The sequence below is a fragment of the Corvus kubaryi genome, unplaced genomic scaffold (genome assembly GCF_017639235.1).
Source record: "Corvus kubaryi isolate FWS band 111438036 unplaced genomic scaffold, C.kubaryi_AGA036_p1.0 37216, whole genome shotgun sequence".
Taxonomy (NCBI): domain Eukaryota; kingdom Metazoa; phylum Chordata; class Aves; order Passeriformes; family Corvidae; genus Corvus; species Corvus kubaryi.
Genome location: NW_024581061.1, coordinates 2231556 through 2255803, shown reverse-complemented (window position 1 = coordinate 2255803; position 24248 = coordinate 2231556). Strand labels below are relative to the sequence as shown.

The following is a 24248-nucleotide window of genomic DNA, read 5'->3' as shown; positions in this document are numbered from 1 at the left end:
GGCAGAGAAAGTACTAATCAACAAGGTCAGAACTACTAACTCTGAATTCCAGACACCAGTGTCAGACTGAGCACGAGACTTGAGTAAGATACTATAAAATAAGCTCAGACATTTTCAAATTTGAAAATGGGGACAGGATGGCTGAAATGATTAATAAATACTAAATTTACATGATAGACAAATATAACATTTCAAGTGGAAAATGACAGCACACTTGGGTAATGTCCGGAACACCCACTGTGAATTTTTAATTAGTCAGGAAAGGCTGTGCTTTTGAGGCCTTGTGTAATATTTAGTGACTTTGGAAGCTTTTAATTGCATAATAGAAAAAAGTATAGATTTCCAGTGATGCATTTAACAAAAAATAGTAACACAGAATTAAATTCTTTAAAAGGTTTTTTATTTATTTCATGCAAGGCAATTAGTGTGGTTATTGTTCATAACAACAGCTTTTATTTCCAAAATTGCATTATTTTTATTAATTTATTATAATTCTAATAATAATTCCTAAACACATGAAAAATTAGGGAGAGCTTTTTTTCCCCTGTATATTTCAATTATTGGTGTGTGCTTTAGAGAAACCCATTATGGGTAAATAGTTTAAACCCAAAAATGCATATTTGTAAGGAACAAATTCCTTCAGAGTGATTGTTTCTTTATATTTAGTTACATAGCATGTTGTAAAAGAACCACTATGAAAGGATGATTTTATTTAAAAAAAAAATAAAAGTAGTATAAAAAGGAAGATTGCTCTTTGTTGTGGTTTTGATGGCAACGTAAATAAGGCTAGAAATTCAGATTAAATTGTGATTCGCCAATGAAATCTCAGCCACACCAAAAAGCAGGGAGCTTTATGGACTAGCACATAAAATATACGAATATTGAATTAATTCTTGAGGTATGTGTGGGAATGGATGCTTCTTGCCGTAACAGATATAGAGAAACTGGGAACTTCTTAACATGTTTATGTCAAACAAAAGGGAAACATACATATTATTTGATTGGTGTTTTAGAGCTACATTCAGTGTTGTTTTACAGTTTCTTGCACATAAACCTTTAAATTCCTATGTCACAGAAGGTAATGATCCATTCACCCTCAGCATGAGTCAGCTTTGAAGGGTGAAATAATTCAGCTGATGTTATAAAATAGCCAAAGCTCCACTTTGAAGGGGTTTTTTTCAGATGACTCTGGCCATATATGGAGGCCTTGGTTTGGATCAGCATCTTGAGTGGCTCCTAGAAGAGCCACTCAGAAAACCAGCAAGGATAGAAATTCTCCCCTGAACTCCACAGTACAATGCCCCTCTGGAATTCAGTAACACCTCTTCATTCCAATCATTTGGTGGTATATGTTTTAGCTGTTTTAATAGCAATGTGTCAGTGAATCTAGATTAAATTGTGACTGGTAATTTACTTGCACAGGTGTCATAATTTGGGAGTGGTAAGGTTTACATTCTTCAAGATAACACTCACAGTTTAAAGTATAAAGCCAGAATGTAGTTATATGCATCAGGACAATTGTATCGTTTCTTTTTTGTAACTCAAGAAAGTACTTGAAGTTTTGAAAGAAAGCAGGTTTGATTCTAGTAACATACAATGCTGCAAGCAAGACTAGAAATAGTATTCTTCAGGAAGTGGCAAAAAATTATTGATGGCATTGGTTTTACTAATTTCTGAAGTATTCCAACTTCTGTACATGGTTTAGTTAAAAAAAAAAAATTATTTCCCCTTCTCACAGAGCAAAAACCAATCAACATTTATTTCCTACTGCTTCATTTCATCACATTCCTCTTACATCTATGTGGGAAATGCTTCCAGATCACAGTGGTAGAATTCAATATGGATAATACGCTGTACACAGCACTGGAGGCCCTGACCCTCTCTCTTGAGTTTCACTGCTTGTTAAATGGGAATGAACTATTTTCAAAAACTTGGTAGCTTAATAATGCAAACTGAGCATTTATTTGTGGCTGAGGCAGTAGTAAAGCTGAACTCTCTTTGGTTCATTCCATTAACCAGCACAGCTGTGGTCAGTGGCATCTTATAGCACAGACCTGGCTTGATTTTCTTACAAAGGGTCATCTAGTTTCTTGGGCCTAGAGATGGAGATGTGAATTTTGACAGTGCCTTGCTTTTTCCACTGAAAGCCAAAAGAGAAAATTGCCTTTTTCAGTATTCTCAGTTTGATAACTTCCTTTTGAGGGGCATTCAGCTCAATTAGCTATAGTCATACAGACATGGGACATACTGTCCATGCTAGTGGCCTTGTTTACAAGTCAGAAAAAAGGGGTGTTTCCACAGGATGATTCATTTTTACCTTGTTAAATAACTGTCTAAGCATGGCATGTCTCCTTTCCTGGTGTTAACTTTCCTACCACTTTACTTAAAAAATGGGGCCTGCTGCTTAACTTCCTGATGGGTAAGGTTAAGAAAAGACAATCTCATACTTTATCTATTTTAATATTACCTGCTTGGTAATATTACCTGCTTGGTTGTCTTAAGGAAGAGGGTTTTGGGCTGGGTTTATTTTGCCGGGAAGGGAAGACTGAGAGTATCTCAGTAACACTAATCAGGACATGGTACATCTTAATTAGTGGGACTATGCTGAAGGGATTTTTCAATCTCTCTGCAGCTCATTGAGGCTTAATGTTTTTCCTTGAAAGAATAGGAAGAGGCACCTGATTTCTCAGGGAGAAGAAAATATAAACTTTTATATTAGGAAGGGTGTGGTGAGTGATTTATGTAGAGATGTTCTGCTAATGTTTCTGATTTACAGTATTTTAGGCCTTTGGATCTGGGAATTCAAAAAACTGTCTTTCTCTTTTGATCTCAGCTGAAAGGAATCCGTACTTTCATCTTTGAAAACCAGTCCTTTTCCCTTGGGACAATTAGCTTTCCTCAGCCAGTCCTACTGAGTCATTGCATCTTTCTCCAGTACCTTCTGTAGAACCTCAGTCATAGCATTATTCTATTCTGGTGATCATTTGAAAAATAATAAAAGAAATACAATGGTGTTGGAGCCTAGAGACTTTTCACTGGTCTGAAATTAATACATAGGCAATGACTTAAGTAACTTTGTCCTCTCTGCATATTGTGTCCTCTCACTTTTGGAAAGGACCCAGAGGATGCTTTGCCAATAATTTACTCCAGTGAATAGCTGATTGATTAAAGTAGATCTTGTATTGTTGGTTTTCTCTGATGGCTTAGATTTTATTAATTAAAATTCCAAGTGCAGCAAGAAAAGTGCAGAAAGACAATGAAGGTATTGGCAACAGTACATGTTTATAGCTTTCCATAGGCTGACAGTTGGGCCTTAATGGATTAAGTAATAATAGCTAAACATTCATAGTTAAAGGAGAATTTAAATTGAAATGTGTATTTAAAGTGTGGTTGGATGCTTTAAGGGGAGACTTGTGTTGAAAGGATGCATACAAGTGCTGATGTTTAAGCACTGTGAGTGATTGAATGGGTGCAAGGAATCTGTTTTGAACGGTTTAAAACAGTGCCCCTTGCTTGGAGGTTGTCAGCGTTACCCAGTGGAGATGTGGTGACTGATTGTGAATGCTTTCCTGTTCTGTTTCAGTAACAAAGTGAAGTACATTAAACTCTTCACCATGATTTTATTTTACAGTTCAGTGGATTAAAATGGATGTGTGGTCAGTAGTTATGCCTCACATGAGGGGTAGCAACCTCTTAATCTCTTCCTGTGTCATTTATAACCATGCACTGAAAGGGTTTGACAGCCCAGAGTAAGGATACTTTCAATATAATAGTTTCATATAAAAATAAACCAATATTAAAAACTCCCTATTTAAATAAAATCTACATTACTGCCAGATGTACAACAACTGTAAACTTCAATTGTTGTTAGGAATTGTATTTAAAAAGCCATATGGAGGTTTATGGGAATCAGCTGCTAGCAAACAAGTACATATGCTCCCAGTGCTGGTTGCCTACTGATTTTTCACTTGTAATCAGGATACTGCACCAAATATAATATGAATTTTTTGCTCTAACCTGGAGCTTGAATCCTTAAATATCATGGAGCCATAAGTATATTTGACTTTTTTTCTGTAGATACCAGCTCTTGGATCATAAGCTGTAAGTCCAAGTCCTGGACTTAGTCATTATGCTTTAATGGTGTTTTGTGTTCTTACTATTCAAGGTACCCCTAAGAGTCTGTAATATCAGGGAGACCAAGGTTGAGCGGTGTTTGAACTCCCCACTTAGTTTCTCCCTAGGAGTTGTCTGTTGCTCATTATAAAGCACTATCCATGTGTTGTACAGATGGGGTCTAGGTTTTTAGGACAGAAACCCTATTGATTTCTGGGCAATTTATGTCTAAAACCATTGAGGTTTTAGTTCAAAATTGATGAGATGTATTCAAATAAATTTGTATCCAACTCATTCGGGAAGGAGCTTTTAAACACAAGGATGAACACTTACCTTCAAAGGTTAACCTTCAACCTGTGGCACTTGAGAGTAGAGGTGACAAAGCAGCTGTTGCCTACAATGCCTTGCACCACCAGTGCTCTTCATGCGTCATCTTGTCTGTGGGTATCCCTCTGACCTTTTTTCAGCTGAGGGAGTAGGATGAGTTTGAGGAAGCCCAGAAAAACTTGTAATATCTTTTAAAGTTTTCCAGTTTCGTTGCTCTATATCACTTTAAATTGAGGCTGGTGTGAGTGTAGGTTATTCTTTTCTTTCTCTTCTCCAGCCAGTGCAAAACCAGGTACTCAAGCTGGCATTTTCTTTTGTAGATAAGATAGTGCTGAATAAGTAGCAGCACTGTTCTCGCATTCATCTCCGATTAGGTGGAAATTTTCAATCTGTTTTTGTACCCTACATTTTGGAAAAGTCAGTTTTCCAAAGATACTCTAAAAAAACCCACCAACCCCAATTTTTACTTAATGCTAACTGTTAAATGAATGTTACAGAAACCATCAATGAAGGGAGAATAATGTGAATGCACCAGGAAAAATAAGTGTTCTTCCCCATTTTTTGATAGGTGAGAGAAAAACCCAATTTGTTTAATAGAGATTACTGTAATAACAGAAGTGAAATCCACATTTTCATATGTTTTAGCCTAGCTAAAATTGTTCTAATGGGAGAAAGTATTATAGACAACATGTTCTAGGCATCCTTTGCTTTATTGAGCCTTTTATGATCTAGCAATATAAACTTATTTTGTCAGATCAACTTGTCTTTTAAGTAAAAAACCTCAAGTGGAAAATGCAGCTGTTTTATTTAAATGGGGAAGACTAATAATCATATGAAGTTTTAAGACTAAAAGGGGGCAGTTATATCACCTAGTCTGCTCTGTGTTGCAGAGACTTTTGAGTTTTACTCATCATGTAACGAGGTAGTGTGGGAACATACGGTAGCTTATTTCAGTGTGAAATGGATTGAAAATGTCTTACAGAAATGCTTTGTTCAAGAGCACAAAGAAAAAATGAAAACTATTCACCCAAAATAAGGTTTAGTGAGAAAAGTAAGCTGCTGGGAAGTTGAAGTTAGTTTTATCCAGATCCATTTTTATACTGTGGGTTTTCCATTTATTTTGCTATAACATTAAAATGACTTATTATTGGTAGAATAAAAGGTTTTTTAAGCTGATTTCTCAAAATATAATATCCTGAGGCAGCAGAGAACAGAAATTTTAATTCCTCTATTTTGTGGGTTTGTATGTATGAAGTGTAAGGCAGCTCACACATTCTGGTTGTGCCCATAAATGATCACCTGGAATTTCAAGTTGTACGTGATTTTTTCAATAGCATCAACATGTGCAAGTGGATCTCTGCAAGCCTTTTTGAAGGTTTAAATCATAAATTTCCACTCAAGGGCTGTGTTTAAATTTGTCCTCTTTGGTCTGTAATATTCTGCAATACCTGGAGATCAGGTTATGTGAGTGGTTTTCCAGTTGCAGGAATGATTCCATGTCACATGTGCAGCATTTAGGAAGGTCAATACATTTAGCTTGCAATACAAAATGATCACTTAAAGAGCCCTTAGGCTCATCAAATAGCAGGTCAAAGTGAGGCCTCGTCTGTAAAGAGGCTGGCTATTGTTGAAATCTCACAATCCCAATGTGACTGAATCTGAAGAATGCTGCGAAAGTTGTTTTTCCTGCCTTAACATGTCAGAAGGGAATAGAGTATAAAGCAACTTGATAATAATGATGAACACTTCTTTTAGTGCTTTTAAATAAAAAAATGAAGTTCATAATGGTGAGGAAAAATAAAAATTGTACTAAAACCAAATACAGTAACTTCTCAGTGCAGTAACATGGCTCTCACAACAGTCCTTAGAGAAAAACTGGAAGCTCATTCGGGATGAGGGTCTTGCTGTGATGGATAAAAAAAGAAGCCTCTTCCTGCCTGAAGATGAGAACCTACGGGAAAAAGGAGACTGGAGCCAGTTTACCTTATGGCAACAAGGTAAAACATTCTGTATTTCTTTTCTTACCCCAATTTCACGATCTCAGAGTAATGTAGTGTAATAAGGAGTAGCAACACTGTTTTTTCTAGAACTGTTTTTATAATCACAATGTACAGAGGAAGGGAACTGATAAAACAGTGTTTGGGACTCCTGTGACAATGAACAGAGGGTTCTTCATTCTAAACCATGTTGTCCTGAAATACTTCTAAGAGTCCCTTGAGTATGGTAACTGTTCAATGAGTGTACTCCTCTTCTGGCAAGGCTGCCAACACTTTACCTGGTAATGCGTACTACAAAGCCTGAGGGAAGATGAGGACATGGGAGAAGGCACATCCTCAGTACTTCAGCTAGAGGAGATCTGTCATTCAGAAATGATATGAGCAAAAGAATATGACTTGAATAAGCCTGCTGCCCTGCCCCTAAGCTGGGCACTGGGAGGCCCAGCTCCTGGAATGACCTTAAATTCTTATAAAACTCCACATATGAAAGATAACTAAAATATTAAAAGCAATTTATATCAAAATGTAACCTGGTGTTGAAATGCTATAATATTGGTGGCATTTTTCATCTTTTCTTTCTATGCAGCCATATTAGGGATTATACTTCTAAAATAATACTTTCTAGATGGTAGAAAGCCTGGTGTTCACAAGTAGTTTAAAAGCAAAGTGTGCAGGCTGCTATGGTATTACAACATGGAGGTACTTCAGTGGCACAATCTGTAAAACGGGAGGAGTAATATTTACCCGTCTCTGTGTCAGCTCTTTGGCAGCTTTGTTACTTTTCTGCAAAGCAGAAAATGGGAATGTTCATTCATTGCTCTTACCAATGCTCTATCCATTATTTTCACTAGGAAGAAAAAATGAGAATGCTTGTAAAAGTGTTCCGAAAACATGTGCTTTGTTGGAAAGATTCCCAGAAGCTACTGGCTGCAGAAGAGGGCAGGTACCTGGCAAACTTCTTCATTTTTGCAAATCCTTAATGCTGGGAGCGGGTGATTTTGAGGAATAGAGGGACACATATAGAGGAATGCAGGATTTTGGTATGTTTAATGATGCCTCAAGCACATGATAACAATAAATATAAAAACAAAAAAAATATGCCTTATTTTAGCTGTCAGCAAATACCAGGTGAAATATGTTAGCTGAAGCCTTTTTAGGACTCCTTAGTTGAGCCATTTTACCATGTGTTTCCTGGGAGCTTGTGGTAGGTAAGTAGTTATTTGCCATGGGTCACAATTACAATGAGTAATGCCTTACTAAACCTCAGCATGAAGTGACCTCATCTGACTCATATCCTAACTCTGCTTTGAGCAGGAGGTTGGATTAGGTCCTTTCTAACCTGAGGTTTTGGTTTTTTTTCTGATCTGAACCTAACTTTACATGATTAATTCAGTGAGCCAGATTCTCACTGTGATAAACTTCACGTGTCTACCCCAGCCTGGCAGCATTATACAGAGGGAGAATCACCTTGTGGAAGCCAAACAGTGCTGCCACATGCTTCTTTCCTGGAGGTAAAGGAAAGAAATTTTGCATCCATGAGCTGTGGGTGCCAACAAAATTTGTTTCAAGCGCCTACAATGACTATCCAGCTATCAGTTAAATTCATTTAATCATGAAGTAGACCTGTATGGATTAAAACACATGCAGCTGAATGAATGGGCCAACATAGCTATCAAGTGGTTCTGTAGAACGTAAGTTTTCATTTTTTTCCAAATAATGACTATGTGAGAGTAGCTTCACATGGCAAAATTAAGGATGCAGAAGTTGAAAGGCACAGTGCTAATGTAGTCCTAATTCAGAGCCTTGAGACTATGTGTTCATCTTTTGGCCAGTCCCTTGCTTTTGATGTGCAGAACTACACTGGATGGCTACTGCTGTGGGAATGAACAAGGCTGGTGTTTCATTGATTGGTTGCAAAGGCTGGTTATAGTGAATATAACTGATGAGAAGTCATCACACTCAGTGTGGCAAACAAGAAAACTGCTCTCTGTGGCATCCATAGCCAAAGCAGATCTGTCTCTCAGAGCTAATGCTCTTTGAGAGCTACTATTTTTTTCATCATTTCTTGGTGTTATCACCAGGATATAGTTTGCAGAAATGTTGTGTATTTACAGCTGTAGCTGTAGTCACGTGTTTTAAACATATTAATGTACAATAATCTGAAAAGTGGTGCTCTAGAAGTCTTAAGTTTTACATCGACTATTATGAGATGCCTAGGGCAGTTTTAGTTTTATGATAGCCATGACTGAAATGTTACTGCTAAAATAGATTTAAAATATCAGCTGAACCCTATTCACATACTGATGGACTGGTAAGCAGTGGGAACAAACACAATCAGGAAATAAGGAATTCTGTGGTAGACAAACCATTTGGATGCTTTGGGCACCACATGTAGTGACAAAGATAAAAGAAATGTAAAATAATCAACTACCCACTCAGTGCTGCTGAGAGACTGTGTAGAACAATAGGAAGTGATCATATTATTTAAAATTATAAGATTCTTCTTAAAAATAGCAGTAAACTTTAAGTATCACAGCTAATTTTAATTCTGGATATTTCTTACATTGCAGCCATAGTACAACTCATTGGTAGTTTAGAACAATTTATCTATAGCACTTGAGCACAGCACACAGATATAATTCACAGACATATCCAGACTGATCTGCATGGGCAGATAAGGTGCATGACAGTAATCAATCTTCAGTGCTGGTATATTAGCATTACAGGATTTGTTTGTCTCAGATATTAGTAAGTATCCTGCATAGCCAGTTGTTTGCATTGCATTAGGGTCTGACACATCACGGAGTGGCAGAGTTGGGTGGGAGGGTCTGTGTTCACCAGGGTCACTGGAGCTTATCACTTGCTGTCATAAGAAACTGCCAGTAAGCTGAAACCTCAGATGGCAAGAATGGCTAAGGCAAGAGGCACACACTGTCTCCTGCTGGTTTTATTTACAGTTGGAGAGCATGCAACACCTTAATCTGTAAGATTTATCAAAGCTACTCTGTCCCAACCAAATGTGCAGATTTCTCAGTTGAAAAGGTGCTTCTCACCGCTGTCGTGCATTATTCACACTTCCTGTTCATTGAGTTGATACAGAATGAATCAGAAAGGTTGAGGTGAGAAGGGACATCTGGAGATTACTTAGTCCAACCCCTTGCTCAAAGTATGATGAATTAGAGCAGGAGTCCTGTGCTCAGGACTGTGTCCAGCCAGGTTCTGAATGCCTCTAAGGATAGAGACTCTGCAGCCTCTCTGGCCAGCCTGTTCCTGTGTACGGTAAAAAAAGTGTTTCCTTATGCTTAAATGGCATCTCCTGTGTTTCAATCTGTGTCCATTTCCTCTCTGCCTTTCACTGGATGACATTGAGAAGAGCCTGCCCTCTGCCTTCTTCACACTTCTCATCAGGTATTTATATGCATTGATAAGATCCTTCCTTGAACCTTATGTGCTCCAGGCTGAACAGTCCCAACTACTTCAGCTTCCCCTTGTAAGATTCTCCCATCCCTTAATCACCTTTATACCCTTCACCTGCTCCAGTGTGTCCATGTCTCTGTCACAGCAGGTAGCACAGAACTGAGTCCAGCATTTAAGGTGTCTCACCAACTCTGAGGGGAAGGATAATCTCCCTCAACCTGCTGCCAGAGCTCTCCACAATGCAGCCCTGGAAGCTGTTGGTGGTTTTGCTGCAGTGCTGGCTCCTGTTTAATTTGGGCACTATGACGACCCTTTGAGGGTCTCCCTGTGAGGACCCCACAGTCTCTTTCTAGAAAGTTGCTTTCCAGACAGTTGTCCATCAGCCTGTATTGGTGCATGCCTCCCTTGTGCAGAATTTTACACTTCTTTTTGTCAAATATATCAAGATTTCTGTTTCCTCCTTTCTCCATCTTGCCAAGATCTTTATGAAAGGCAGAAAAAAAAAAAAAAAAGGTAGTGCATCAGCCACTCCTATTCAGTTTTCTATCATCTGCAAACTTGCTGAGGGGGATGCACTCCGTCCCATCTTCTGAGTCACTGTGAAACTCCTAAACAAAACCCAGTACTGAGCCCTAGGATGCACCTCTGATGAGTGGCCTTCAGCTGGACTTTGTGCCTCTGGTCACAGCTTGTTGAGCCTGGCTTAAGAGTCAGATTTCAGTCCTCTTCACTAGGAACTTATCTAGGTCCCACTTCCTTACCTTGTTGATTAGGATATTCATGGCATACTGTTCAAAGACTTAACGTTGAGATAAACAATATCCATCAAGCTAGAAGCCTCACCAAAGAAAGCTGGTGAAGTACAGAATTCCCTTCATAAACCCATACTGACTACACCCAGGTACATTCTTTTCCTTCATGTGTTTGAAAATTGTTTCCAGGATTACTTTCTCCATGACCTTTCCAAGGATTGAGGTGAGGCTGACTAGACAGTAGCTCCTCAGATCATCCTACTTGCCCTTCTTGAAGATAGGAACAATGTTTCTTTTCTACCAGTTCTCAGGGACCCCTGCTGGTAGCAGTGACCTTTCAAAGATTGTGTGGATTGTGTATGGATTTATGTCATCCATGTCCCTCTGGCCTCATGGGTGGATCCCATCAGGACCCATGAAACACGTTGTTGAGTTTGTTTAAATGTTCCCTAACCTATTCCTTCTCCACAGAAGATAAATCATCTGTGCTCCAGTCTATTTCACTGGTCTCAGGTGTCTGGCACTCCTGAAATTCAGTCATACCAGTGGAGATTGAGGCAAATAAGACATGTAGTGCCTCAGCCTTCTTCATGTCCTTTGTCATCAGATATTCTGTCACATTTAGTGGCTGGTCATGTTTTTCCTAGGATTGCTTTTGTTGATAAGGTATTTGTAGGAATCTCTCTTGTTACCCTTCAATTCCATCTCCAGATTCAGCACCAGGAGAGCTTTGACTTTCCTAACCTCATCCCTGCATGTGCAGAGAGTGTCTCTACAGTCTTTCCAGGTGACCTCACCCTGCTTCCACTTCCTGTATGCTTCCTTTTTGTGTTTCAATTTTGTCTGGGTCACCATGCTTCCTGCACATAGGGGTTATTGAGTTTGACAAGGTGCTACTTAAAAATCAACCAGCTGTCCTAGACCCCTCTTCTCTTACGGGATTTTTCCCAACAGATCCCTGAATAAGACCAAGTCTGCTCTCCTGAAGCTGTGGGTAGTAATTCTGCTTTTTGACTTTCTCCATCCTCTCATGATCTTGAACTCCACCTTCTCATGATTGCTACAGCCAAGGCTGACAGCAACCTTCACAGACAGGTCATCTGAGAGGGGCTGGCCAGTCTGATGACCACAAGCCTTTTGTCTCCTACTGTCCATCCTTTTAAGTCTTTCCATAGGAAAGAAGGTACTTTTTCTGACTGTAGAGAGAAGATAATTATTTTCAGCTTGAAATGTGAATACTGGTTATTTTAAGTAAAATTAAAACTATGTACTTTCACACACAAATGCATCCCTGGTTTCACGCACGCACCACAAGACATATGTTTTAGAGTATTAAATGCCTTTAGGATATGAGAGAGAATTGCTGCTGAAATTCAAACAAAAGATGGCATTACACTTTTCACCCATCACCAAGGATGAGACTAAATGAAGTCCAGAACTCCTGGCAGCGTGGTTGTGAAGTGGAATGTGTTGAAAAATGTGTTTTTCTCTTCTTGCAGATCAAATATTCTATCATGCACCCAGGGACTCATGTCTGGCCCCACACAGGACCCACCAATTGTCGGCTGAGAATGCATTTGGGCTTGGTGATCCCTAAGGAAGGCTGCAGAATACGGTGTGCCCAAGAGAACAGGTATGGTTGCAGTGTTTGGTTGGGGGTTTTCTTGGTTGAGGGGGGGAATTGGTGTTTGGTTGGTTGCTTGCTTTTTTGTTTTTTTTTTTCTTCCAGTTTCCTCAAGACTGAAGAAGGGATAGGACTGCATGTAATTAAAAAAAACCCAAACAATGGGGTATTTTATTGACCAGGATGTGTAATATGTTTCATTAAACAGGCTGTTTGTACCCTAACTCATGGTACAAACTTAAAAATATCAGTTCTGAAACAGTGCCAGGAGAAGCTTTGGAGACAAACCTGCTCTTCTCTGCTATGGCATGGAACTAACAGTGGGCTTGATCAATGGGGTCTCTGTGTTTACTTTTACAATGCCAGCCTAATATTGCTGCCAGCAGAGTTCCTGTATGTATTTTGATTTTGGAGCGATTTAGAATTTGTTGCTTCTTCGGCAGAAGCTAAGACTTAGAGGTACCTACATTTTCACCACTGTGACAAAATACCATGGTACTTCTGGCAGAAGCCTCCTTTTTAGCTGGTATTATTTGTTACAATTCAGTTAAAATATTCCAGTTGAAGTTGATCTCAGAATGAAGACATCTATGAAATTTTTGGCCCAGTGATTTACACAGGTGGCAATTTTTTTAAAGTGCTTTTTAAGTGAAATTGCTTACCCATTAGGGAAAAAATTATACTGAATTTTAAGTCAGTTTTATCTCTGTTTGTTGAGTCCAAAGCCCAGAATTAAATGCTATAGCTTATACATTTACAATCAGGGCATATACTCCCCTTAAAGATGAAATGGGAAAATGTGCTAAGTTTTTTGCATTATATTATCAAACACAGATAAATGTAGTATTAACTATAATGCTTGTTGCTTACAGGCTTAATTTGCTGAGACTTAAGTGAAATTCTCATGATGCTTGATATCTAGCTGCATATTTTGAAAGATTCTTGTACTGTCTGCAGCTTCTGAGGGCAACAAGTGTTAATTTTGAATTATTTTCAATGTAATAATTTCATTAATGGTAGTAATGTAATTAATTTAATATTGAGAAATAAAATGCTACTCTTGTCTGCATGACTGCAATACATAGCAAAGGGGTTTTTTTCATAACATTTGAAAATGACTACAACTGGAAATCTTTTGGAATGGAGGATAGAAGTATCCAGCTGTTAATAACCAAAAATGTTGTTACTAGACACTCCTGTTGACATATAACTTATTTAATTCTTTGTCATAGTGTTACAACTGACACTACCTACCTCTAGGTAGTGATGGACATTTTCTTCCAGCATTCCAATCCAATATCCAAAATAAGTTGGGTGGAAGGAGAGGTAGCTAGTTGCCTTAGAGGACTCATATAGAGACAGGGAGTCTTTTCACTTTAGGACATTACTGTTACTTCAGATTGGTGGTGACTGAATGGCATTACCATTAGGTGGCTGTTTAGTAGCTGGTGTGAACAAAGTAGTGGTTTTGCTCTGCTGCCGAGAGAGCAGGTGTCCACAGCTCACCACCTGTTATGAGGCTGGCACCCTTCTTTGTCTTAACCTGGACAGAAGGGATAGTCCTGTGGAGAATGAACTTAAATACCTTCTTGGTAGTTAACACTCCCTCAAAGTCAAGAGTAGAAAATTGCCTGTTGCTGCAGACAGAGCACAGAGCATATCAGTGTCCAGGTTCTGGAACCTGGGTCAGTCTTGTGCATCAGACATCTTCATTTCAAATGTAAAACACTCAAGAGCTGACTACAACTTATGCTGGAATGTGTTAAGATCAGTTGCTTACAGCAAGAGCTATACATTCAGGAACAAGGGCGAGATTTTCCCTGGAAGCACTCAAAGTGTGTCTAGTGCTGGCAGTGAAAGGGCGGATATATATCCCTTCCCCTATGGCAGAGGAGGTGTGTGAACTACTGTGAAAAGTGCCAGGAGGAAGATCTACCTCGGGCAATTTCCGCTCCTTCCCTCCTGGTGGCTCAGAGCAGTGGTAAACTGGTGGTTTCCAATAGGAGAGCTGGCTGGAATAAGAAGGTTAGCATCATGCGTTTTCTGACCTCCTGTGCCACTGCTGTGTGCATGAGAGAGTGAACAGAAACAATGAGAATTTCATGCTTGGTTACCTCTGTGCCACCCAGCGTGGTTGTTTAGAGGGGCGAAGTTACAATGCAACTCATCCTTTGATGGACAGGCAAATCAGCACTGTCCAGTGCTGTGTTTTACTTCTTCACTTTCAGAAGAGTTTTTTGTGGCTGTTTGGGGTTGATTGGGTGGTTGAGGGCCACAAAGATGATCAGAGGGATGAAACACCTCTGCTGTGAAGAAAGGCTGAGGGAGCTGGGGTTGCTCGGCTTTGAGAAGAAAAGGCTCCAGAGAGACCTCATGATGGCCTTTCAGTACTTAAAGGGAGCTTTTAAGAAAGATTGGGACAGTTTTTGTCAGATAGGTTGCAACAGGACAAGGAGTAATAGTTTTAAACTAAAAGAGGATCAGTTTAGATTAGATACAAGAAAGAAGTGTTTTATAGAGAGGGTGGTGAGACACTGAAACAGGTTGCCTACAGGGACCACAGATGTCCTGTCCCTGGAAACATTCAAGGTCAGGCTGGACAGGGCTCTGAGCAACCTCATTGAGTTGAAGATGTCCCTGCTTATTGCAGGTTTTGCCTTTGAAGGTTCTTTCAACCCAAACTATTCTGACTGTATGATTCTTGTTCTGTGTAGCAGTGGTCATTTTAGGTCACTGGGCCATTTTGAAGTCCGGGCTCTGTAAAGTGCAGGGTATAATGCACAAAAGTGGTAGGTAAATAATATCTAGTTATCATAATCCAACATCACTGTCAGGCAGGGTGACCTTATCTTGAAATGAAGGTGAAGAGTTGCAGCCATTTTGCAGAAGCCAGTCTGAGATCTCACCTTTAACAGGTGACACTAGAGCTCATATGGAAAATGATACAGAAACTACCCCAATGTGGCTCAGCACCAGACCAGAAGAATATGGTCCCTGTGTTACCACTTCGAAGAGTTTCTCACACCATCGGGCTTCTAAAAAATATTTATTTGCATACTAATAGTGTGGTTTGTAGCCTTTTCTTTGTTGTGCAAAACAGCCGATCCTATTATGATGCAAATGATAGATCCTGGGTTTTAACCTCTGAAGCGACTTCATCTGAGTGCCTGGGTTTTTATTGTCCTTAACTGAGCTGCACTTTCAGGCTATTTAGAGCAGTTCTTTTCAGGCTTGATTTAAGTAAAAAAAAAAAAACAAACAAAAAGCAACAACAACAAAAAAAACCCCTCAGAAACAAAATACTCAAAAACCCCCTAGACCTCAATTGCTCCAGACAAAGCAAAACCAAATCCCCCAGCCCTCCCCAAGCACCCCACCAAACACCCCTGGTGCCTCCCCCCACAAAACCCCCTACCCAAACCCACCCAAAACCAACCCCCCAAAAAAACTTCCAAAAAAACCCAAAAAATAAACCAAGCCAGAAGAACCAAACCAATAATACAACCCAAAGTCTTCTTGAATTTTTTTGCCATATTATAGCATTCTAAGTGGTTTACTCCCACTGACTTTAATAAAACCAGTATAAGTTTAGTGTGGTACCAGTAACTCAGGGTCTATGTGACGTACAACATTTTTGTTACCAGATAACTGGTGTCATAGCAAACACCTCCACATGATCATAGCTGAAACCTGCAAAAGGCTGGTTATCTGGGCCTTTAAGGCTGATATCTGTGTGCAAGTCAGTGTGATTTTTTTTACTATGTTATGCTTTCTGGTTTGTCTACTTTTGCTTAAATTATGTTTAGATTATTATTTCAGTTGATCCAACTTCAATTTCTCTTCAGAACATTACAGCACAACTCTATAAACTTTGATGGTTAGTTTTTGCTTTTGCTGAATTAAAAATATGGAGATGAACTGGAAGTATTAATCTAGTTTTCACCCTGTTTTTGAAAAAAGAAAATTGTTTTCTCTGTAAATGAACACAGCTGAATGAGCTTAAGCGATGCATTTCCATCTTTGATGGCAAGGCCTTTGTTTCTTTTCCATCGTTACTGTTCACAGTGCTTACTTCCCTCTGAGGGCATCCATCCTCTTGGGCTGCTTCAGCTCCTGAGGGATCCTGTTAAAAAACTTGAGTGTGTGTTCATGATAGAGTGGCTTTAGGAAGGAATGTTTCTTTGACCATTGTTAACTTTACTGTTTTTCATTCAGTCTCGCCTGGAGATGTATAACCAGGTGTTAAACTTCTTTTCGAAATTATGAATCCAGGTCTCAGCAGGCTGGAGAAGCTGCCAGCTGGAACTTGATGAAGTTCAACAAAGGCAAAAGCAAAGCCCTGCAGCTGGTAACAGATAAACACCTTGCAGCTGTAGCAGCTGGGTGATGACTGCATAGAAAGCAGCTTTGCAGAGAAGGGCTCAAGGACCCTAGGGGCCAAGTTGAACATGACTTACAATCTGCTTTCATATTGATGAAGTCTAGCTGTGTACTGGATTGTGTTAATAAATTTGTAGGAAGCAGTTTGAACAGTACAATTTTTTCCTCTCTCTTCTGCACTCAAGACACTGCCTCTGGAGTACTGTGTTCAGTTTGGGCCACTTTAGTACAAAAAAAGTCTTTGATAAACTAGAGGGACCCCAGCAGAGGATGAATAAGATGATTAGGAGGAGGAGCTCAACGAACTGGTATGGAGTCTGAAAACCAGAAGGCTGAAGAGGAGCCTAGTTACTGTCTTAACTACTAATGGGTGCCACTGAGGAAGACAGAGCCAGACTCTTTTCAGAGAGGTGCAGTTGTAGAGTAAGAGGTACTGAACACAAGTGACAGGGAAGGAACTTTCATCTCGGTAGAAGGGAGTTTTCACTGTGAAATGATAGGGTGCCCATGGTTGCAAGTATTTTGGGTTCTTCACTAGTGGATTTTTGACTATTTCATCTAACCACAAAGTTGGATCTAACTTTGCAGTGAGTCCTGTGAGCAGAGGCTTGGACTACATGACCTTCCAAAGGCATTGTTCTGATTTTTAGAAAAAGCAAACTGATTTAATGTAATTTCTTTTTGAACCATATGACCATGTTACTGGTCATGCCCTCAGTTTTCATCACTTACGTACATCACTAATGTATCTGATTAGAAATGAAGAAAAGTGGATTATTACACCAGTATTATACCCATTCCCAGCTTAATGGACTCAACTGATTAAAAGTATAATATATAATATATATCATAAATGTCTGAATGTTTTTGTGAGCGTAACTGTGCAGAATGAAGGGAAAGGATCCCTCAGTCCATTAGACTGATCTTTCTGTAGTTTATTTAAAGCTCCCATACTCCAATCTCTGTATATTAGGCAGTGAAATCTTGACTATGCAATCTGTACTGTTTAAATCTTTCTCGTATGTCAGAGAGCATCTTCAGAGCTGATCTATAGCTGACCTGCTCTGGTAACTTCAAAATTTGTATTATTTGTGCTTCTGGCCCTTCAAATACTACACTAAAGTGTGTCATTTCTTGTTTTACAGAGACTGGGAAGAAGGGAAAGTTCTTATTTTTGATGACTCTTTTGAACATGAAGTATGGCAGGATGCTGAAAGTTACCGCCTGATATTCATTGTGGACGTGTGGCACCCTGAGTTAACAGCACAACAGAGACGTACCCTTCCTGCTATTTAGGGGGTTTCTTCTGATATGTGGAGCAGAGGAGCATTAACTCCTTTGGGGTATGAAAATAGGATTAATTTATCCAGCATACGAAGTATACAAACATTTTAAGGGTAAGAAAAGATAAGGATGACATTCTATGATCAGAGTGGACCTGGTTTAAAAAAAAAGAAAAAGAAAAAAAAAGAAGCCATTTTTTGTTTCATATTGATACAGCACTGATGTGTATTGTTTTTCTGGCTGCAAATCTGAAAATAAGTCTTGTCAGCCAAAAAGCAATAGGTCTGGATTTTCAAACTGAGGAATGTGCAGATGTTTTTGCCATGCCCGTATTTTCTTTACAAAACCAGTCAGTCAGTCACCTGCTCGACTATGTTCAGGCACAATATTTATGATTCTATATCTAGGGAGTACTTCCTGGGCTTCTGTCTGGGAAGCAACATGTAAGATATTTGCAAACATATGCACACAATTGACTTTGAAAATCAGTATGCAGTTAGCTGCTTTAGGCATAGAACATGTCCCTATGTTATCACTGTAGATAATGTGAACGGATTATGTGTGTTTTGTACTTTTTCTACCCGAGTAACTGTATTTTTCTAGCTCAATTATGAACAAATCTTCTTTAATTAACCACTATTTTTTAAAAAAGGTGATATATATACAAGTGTGTCTCTAGCTATCAGCAGAAGGAAAACACTGTATATGAACAAATTTCATTTTTGCCAAGTGTGGCCTTCTTTCACCTTCCTGGAAATGCAAACAGGAACTTGCATAATAGCTGCCTAGTGAAGCTTTGTTCTTCTAAAACAGAATAGTTCTCTTAGCAGGTGACTTTCAGATTGATAATGTGATTTTGGAAAATGTTGAGCAAATCTGACATTTTTAGACTCAGATCTTAAAGTAGTTGACAGGATTATATGGTGAGCTGCTGTTTCTCCCATCATTACAAAAGCTTCTGTTGTGATATCCTTTTTCTACCCAGCGAGGGTCTGGGTCACCTCCTTCCAGGGGGTCCTCTTTGGCTGCCCTTGGGTGGTCATTCAGCAGATAAAAAATTATATATGAAGAATTCCTTGTGCTTTGGGCAGAAGGATGAGGTCTAACTTGGCTTCCTGCCAGAATGCAGAGCAGACAAAGAGCTTCAGGTTATTAACTTGTATTAACTTCCACTGCCAGCATCCTACAGAGTGCTAGAATGATCCTCTAATTGACCTAATGGTGTTTTCCTTGTCTTGAAATGTGTGACATAATGCTGAAGTAGTCTGATCCCAGTACTGTTTACAGTATGCTCTGTATTTGCCATACAGAATTTACTATATGGTAAAAACGCCTATTTTCAAGAAAGAAAACTAGTTGGATGTTTAAGCAGTTGGCAGATGTTTCGGGTCTGTACTGTTTAATGGAAGATGGAGGGTGCAGGACCCTCCACTTTTAGCTTCTAAGAACACTAAGAGGAGAGAGAGAGCAGTGATTGCGCTGCTGATTATGGCTGGCTGTTATCTCCTTACCTGCAGCACCAGCTGGGTGTGGACAGGTGTGCTAGCATGCTCTGGGCATCACTACTGAGGGTTGTGAGTGACAAACACTAAGCAAGGAGACATTGAGGTTACTTAGTCTCCACAGCTTTGACTTTTTTGTTCAAAAGACACAGGACAGTTTTTCTTTGTGTAGTACTGGGCGGTTTACTACTGCAGAGTCTACATTGTGGCACTGAAGTATCATGACCTGAATGTCACATGTGCTGAAGCAAACTGCACATAAGAGCTTTGCATTCCCATAAACTGAAGGCTTTTCAGATTTTATATTTTACTAGGTAATTAAATCTTGTAATGCCATATAACACATGGTGATTGCACCATAAATTAGTGTAACCAGTTTCTGGAAGTGTGCACTTTAATTTCCTTTTTTGAATATTAAAGTGATAAACCCTCTTTTATCAAGAGTCACTTTTTGACAGCTAAGATAATTAGGTTTTAACATGTTGTCCATATCAAAAGTAGTCATGAGACTATACACAATGTACAAGAAAGTAAGAGTTCTCAGTTAATAATAATGAAAAACTGTTTAGATTTATAAGTTTCACACTTTAGAAAATATAAAAATACTTCTAGAGATCATTTGAAGAATCATGCAAAACTGGAAATAAGGTACTTGTTATTGTGGGGGGTAAAAATGTTTTTTAAATCTCCTGTTAGCTGTCAAGTCAGAGCCTATATTTTATATCTTTTTGAAGTCATCAAGCAGTACAAATTATAAGGTAATTCTCTAAAATAGAGACAGTGTGTGTAAAGAAAAAATCAAGAACATTTTGAACAAAAATTGATGGTTTAGGAATATTTTTATTAATGTTGCATTTCAGTTTCTATAGCTCAGAGTAAATGCTAAAGAAATGGTAAAAGTTTTGGAGCTTTATTTATGAAAATCCATGTCTTCCTTCAGATTATTTCATTGTTCCCTTGAAGGCTCATACTTTATCTTGTTCAGTTGCAATTGGCAAATAGATAAAATTGGCAAATAGATAAAAGTAATCTCCCCAAGACGTGTGTGTGCCAGAGTAGCACTGTTTATTAGATCGTGCAGTGATACACTGGCCATTTAAAAATCTTAAGTGCCTCAAATAAGACAAGGTGTTCCTGCAATGCTGAAGTGAATCTATTCTATGCCCAGCTGTCAGGGAGCTGAGAGTGGATAATTTCTTTAGGTACAGTTACTGGATTAGCTCTGTACCTGGGGAGGATATACAGAGCAGACTGCAGAAATTATGCAGTGAATTACTGTCATATTATTTTAGGTATTCCTGTTTGTCAACTGGTATTTTGTCTTGAAAAGGCTTTTCAACATTGGAAATGCCAAGGGAAGAAGTGAATGGAAGTGTTTTCTTTAATGGAGATCCATTGCAATTTGCATTTTTTTTGCTAGATTTATTTACAGAAGGAAATGGAGGACAAGGGCAATATAATTTGTAACACAGTATGCACTCATCGTGATGCTAGTGCTGGGTTCTACCTTTCCTGTTGTTACTTTGATTGCACAGTCTGTGTAAGAGCCTACAGTTAAATGCAGGCTTCATACAGTTATATGCAAGGCATCATATGTATTTATTCATATCACAGTTAAAGAAAATAAATAGTCCTTTGAGAGGTTTGATCCTCAAGGATTGGATTTCAGTGGTATTTGCACTTCTTGGGCAGAAGAAGACCCACTTTAATGAACAGTGATTGTAACAGATCATCACAAAGGTTCAGTGGCAGTGGGGGTAAGTGTATTAACAGAGAAAAATCACAAACCAAAGTATTTCTTCCTTAATGCTGCAGTGTAATAGCAAATGTCTGTCTTTTTTTGTCTCTTTGGGTTTTTACTTTCTGCTTTAAGCACATTCTCTTTGACAAATCCAAATGCCTTTGAATCTCTGTGAGCCCAGGGAAGGGAAAGGAGCTATATGCTCCTACCAGGACTTGACGTCCTTGTTTCCTGTAATAGGTGGTGATGATGTCAGGGGAGGTGGAATGGAAGAAACCCCAAAGATAAATGGGCTCAGTCATCTTATTTTTTTAATGTTCCTGAAAGCTTCTGCTTCTGACTTCTGTGTTGCCTTGCTGGGAACATCCACTGCCTTAAAGACTTGCTCTCTATCATGGAGGCCAGGCTTTGTATCAATGACATGTTGCTGCAGTAAGAGGTTAGTCTGAGTGAGGTTATTCTGTACAAAAACTAGTGGGTAAAATCCCAGGTGTGTCGATAGGATCTGGCAGGATATCCTTTCTGCCCTGTGCAGGCATAAAATGCTGTTGTAGATTAAGGCAGTATTTTGTTAGTCCCTCTGTTAGGGCTGACCATGTCCACTTGAATGATATCATCACTTCAGAGTAACACTTGAGAATTCAGTGGGTGTTCCAGTGCACATTAAAAACCCTTATGCCCATTATCATCTCATTTTGAATCTACGGTTTACACTGCTACCTTTGATATATTGTTGCCAACTGCTTGTTCTAGTAAATTGTCAATGTATGGCAATTTAATTGAAGCCTAAAAATGTGTACAGTGATTGTAACTGTTTTAGGAAATAAAGTCACTGCACATGCAATTTGATAAGTTGTTCTTTTATTTCTTTAATCCGGTTTCCATTTCAATGAGGGGATGGTACTCTCTTTGCAGCTAGAGCAAACAGAGATATAACAAACTGATCTTTGGCATTTCAGTTCTTCTATTCTTCAACATTTCCTTCTAGCAGAAACTTGTACTGAATAATTAATTCTAAGTTTTCCTTTTCATTTTAACCATGGCCCACATCTGCAATCGGCGTACCTTTCTGGCTCACACTTTTTCCTGACTGCAGGAGGGAAGGGGGTAAATGGCTCTGCAGAGTTTTCATTTGCTGTTGTGACCTAAATGAAACAATCTGGATTGAGCCATTAATCACTGCTGAATTTGTCCAATGTGTCTCCCTGGAACCCCCCCTTCACATGTGCACACACATGCACACCCACATGTCTTAGAGGCTCCTCAGTTGCCTGTGGAAAAACACATCATTAAAATTAAATAATTGCATTTCAAATTGTGCACGTCTGCTGCTCACACACTCATTCCACAGCTGACAGTTTTAGAAGGGCTTCAGAAGTTAAGAACAATTTTTGCTAGATACTGAAATGTGACCCCTGTATAAGCTGCATGGATGAGGCAGTCACAAAGTGTCATGTTGATCGGCATTATGCTGGCACTGGGGTTCTTTTTTAAAAGCAAAATCCTTCTGTAAAACTCAAGTATGCTGTAGATGTTGATGATTCTGCCCTCTGACCCAGATTACACTTGCTGATTACAGTGTAAAGTTTAAATTTGAGATGCTTTTCTTTAAAATACACTTATAACCTTCCCCTCTATAAAATGAGCATCCCTGATGGAGTCTTCAGGAACACTATTGACACACCCTGGTTTCTTTAAACAGAGAATGCAGTCCCACCATTTCCAATATTTTAATGTCATAAGTCAAAAAGACAGAAAAAAAAAAAAAAGAAATTCAATTCTTTGTATATGGACAGACTCCTGTGTCAGTAGGAGTTTCTCAGTTCTTGTTCAGCGCTGGCCTCACGGACAGATGGCTGGTGACAGTTGTTACTTGGTCAGGAAACACGAAGGACTTGTTATCGAGCGAAACGCGTGTGTGCGTGCGTGTGTCTGTGTGTGGTGTGCTCTCTGGGGTTCTGCTATGGTGGAAGTCTGTTCGTGGATCTCTGTTGGGCACATGAGAGCTCAGTCCAGAGCCAGCAGCGGTTGGGTGTTCTCACTTTCCCCCTGGTCTTCATGTTTCAGCGTGCCAGCTTCCACCACAGACTGGGACCTGAAAGCAGGAAAACACACATGCTAGCAAGAAGCACTCACCTCCCTGGGGTCCCCCTTCTTCCTTTTATGATCTTTGCTTTACTCTATTTTCATCTTTATGGCTTTTTAATTATTTTCTGTGGAAAGCATAAGGAATTTGAGAAATTGAAATATAAACAGGGAAGTGACTCGTGATCTCAAATTCTTTCAAAATATTTAGTGCTTACCTACTGTCCATAGTGCTGAACATGCTCAGCAACTTAAAGACCTGGCCCTGCAATACCATGAGGTCTGTTGGTGCTCAGTGTCTTCCGAGGCAAAGCTCTGCGTGTGACTGCTCACTGGAAAGCAATGTCATTTGCACAGGTGCTTGCAGGACTGAGTCACAGCTTGTGCTTGTTGCAAATCTTGAGAAATACAAACAGGTGAATCACATTTTACTGACGTAGGGCTTTACAGGACAGAGCTCCCACGAGGTATCCAAGACCAATAAAGAAGACAGAGTTAATATGACAATGAGGGAACTTCTGGTGTGCCCAGTCCTTCAGTTTATCTCCCTGCTTACACCCTTGAAGGATAACTTTATTCAGGGTTAGTCCATTTTAAATTCATTTCTGTCTTCAATGTGGGAAGCAGAATTTATCCTTTGTTATTAATGGATTAAAAAAATCCCAACATGGGAAAAAAGAGTAAACACTAGAGAAAGAGGAGCATCATTTTTTCTTGCAGTAACAGAAGCTGAATGGGCTCAAAATAGTGGGAAGATTCAAAACTATTTAATTTTCTGAGGTCTGTGTGCTCTAATGTTTGCTTGCTGAGCTATGGAAGGAGGATCTGATGAGTTTATTGTTATAGAGATTTGTTATCCTCCATTTTCTCTGTTTTGGGCTAGGAGTTGCCTCCCAGTTTGGAGGAGACAATGAGCTTCAGAGCAAGATCACGGGGTGAATCTGGCACTTTCAGAAAGGGAACTTTTTCATAAAGGGGGATAGAGTCATCTGGACCAGGCATTCACATAGTGCATAGTATTGTTAT

At 39.2% G+C, this 24248-nt stretch overlaps 2 protein-coding genes across 2 annotated transcripts in view; one reads left to right on the top strand and one right to left on the bottom strand.

Moving 5' to 3' along the window:
- Positions 1 to 21986, top strand: part of ASPH (aspartate beta-hydroxylase) — a 34173-nt gene extending 12187 nt beyond the window's left edge. The window contains exons 6-9 of the mRNA XM_042022599.1: positions 6302 to 6437; positions 7289 to 7380; positions 12106 to 12239; positions 17756 to 21986. Of these exons, the coding sequence (XP_041878533.1) occupies positions 6302 to 6437; positions 7289 to 7380; positions 12106 to 12239; positions 17756 to 17906 (513 nt within the window). The 3' untranslated portion in view covers positions 17907 to 21986. The remainder of the gene's footprint in view (positions 1 to 6301; positions 6438 to 7288; positions 7381 to 12105; positions 12240 to 17755) is intronic.
- CLVS1 (clavesin 1) overlaps positions 21982 to 24248 on the bottom strand; it is a 100708-nt gene continuing 98441 nt past the window's right edge. The window contains exon 6 of the mRNA XM_042022601.1: positions 21982 to 23232. Within this exon, the coding sequence (XP_041878535.1) occupies positions 23145 to 23232 (88 nt within the window). The 3' untranslated portion in view covers positions 21982 to 23144. The remainder of the gene's footprint in view (positions 23233 to 24248) is intronic.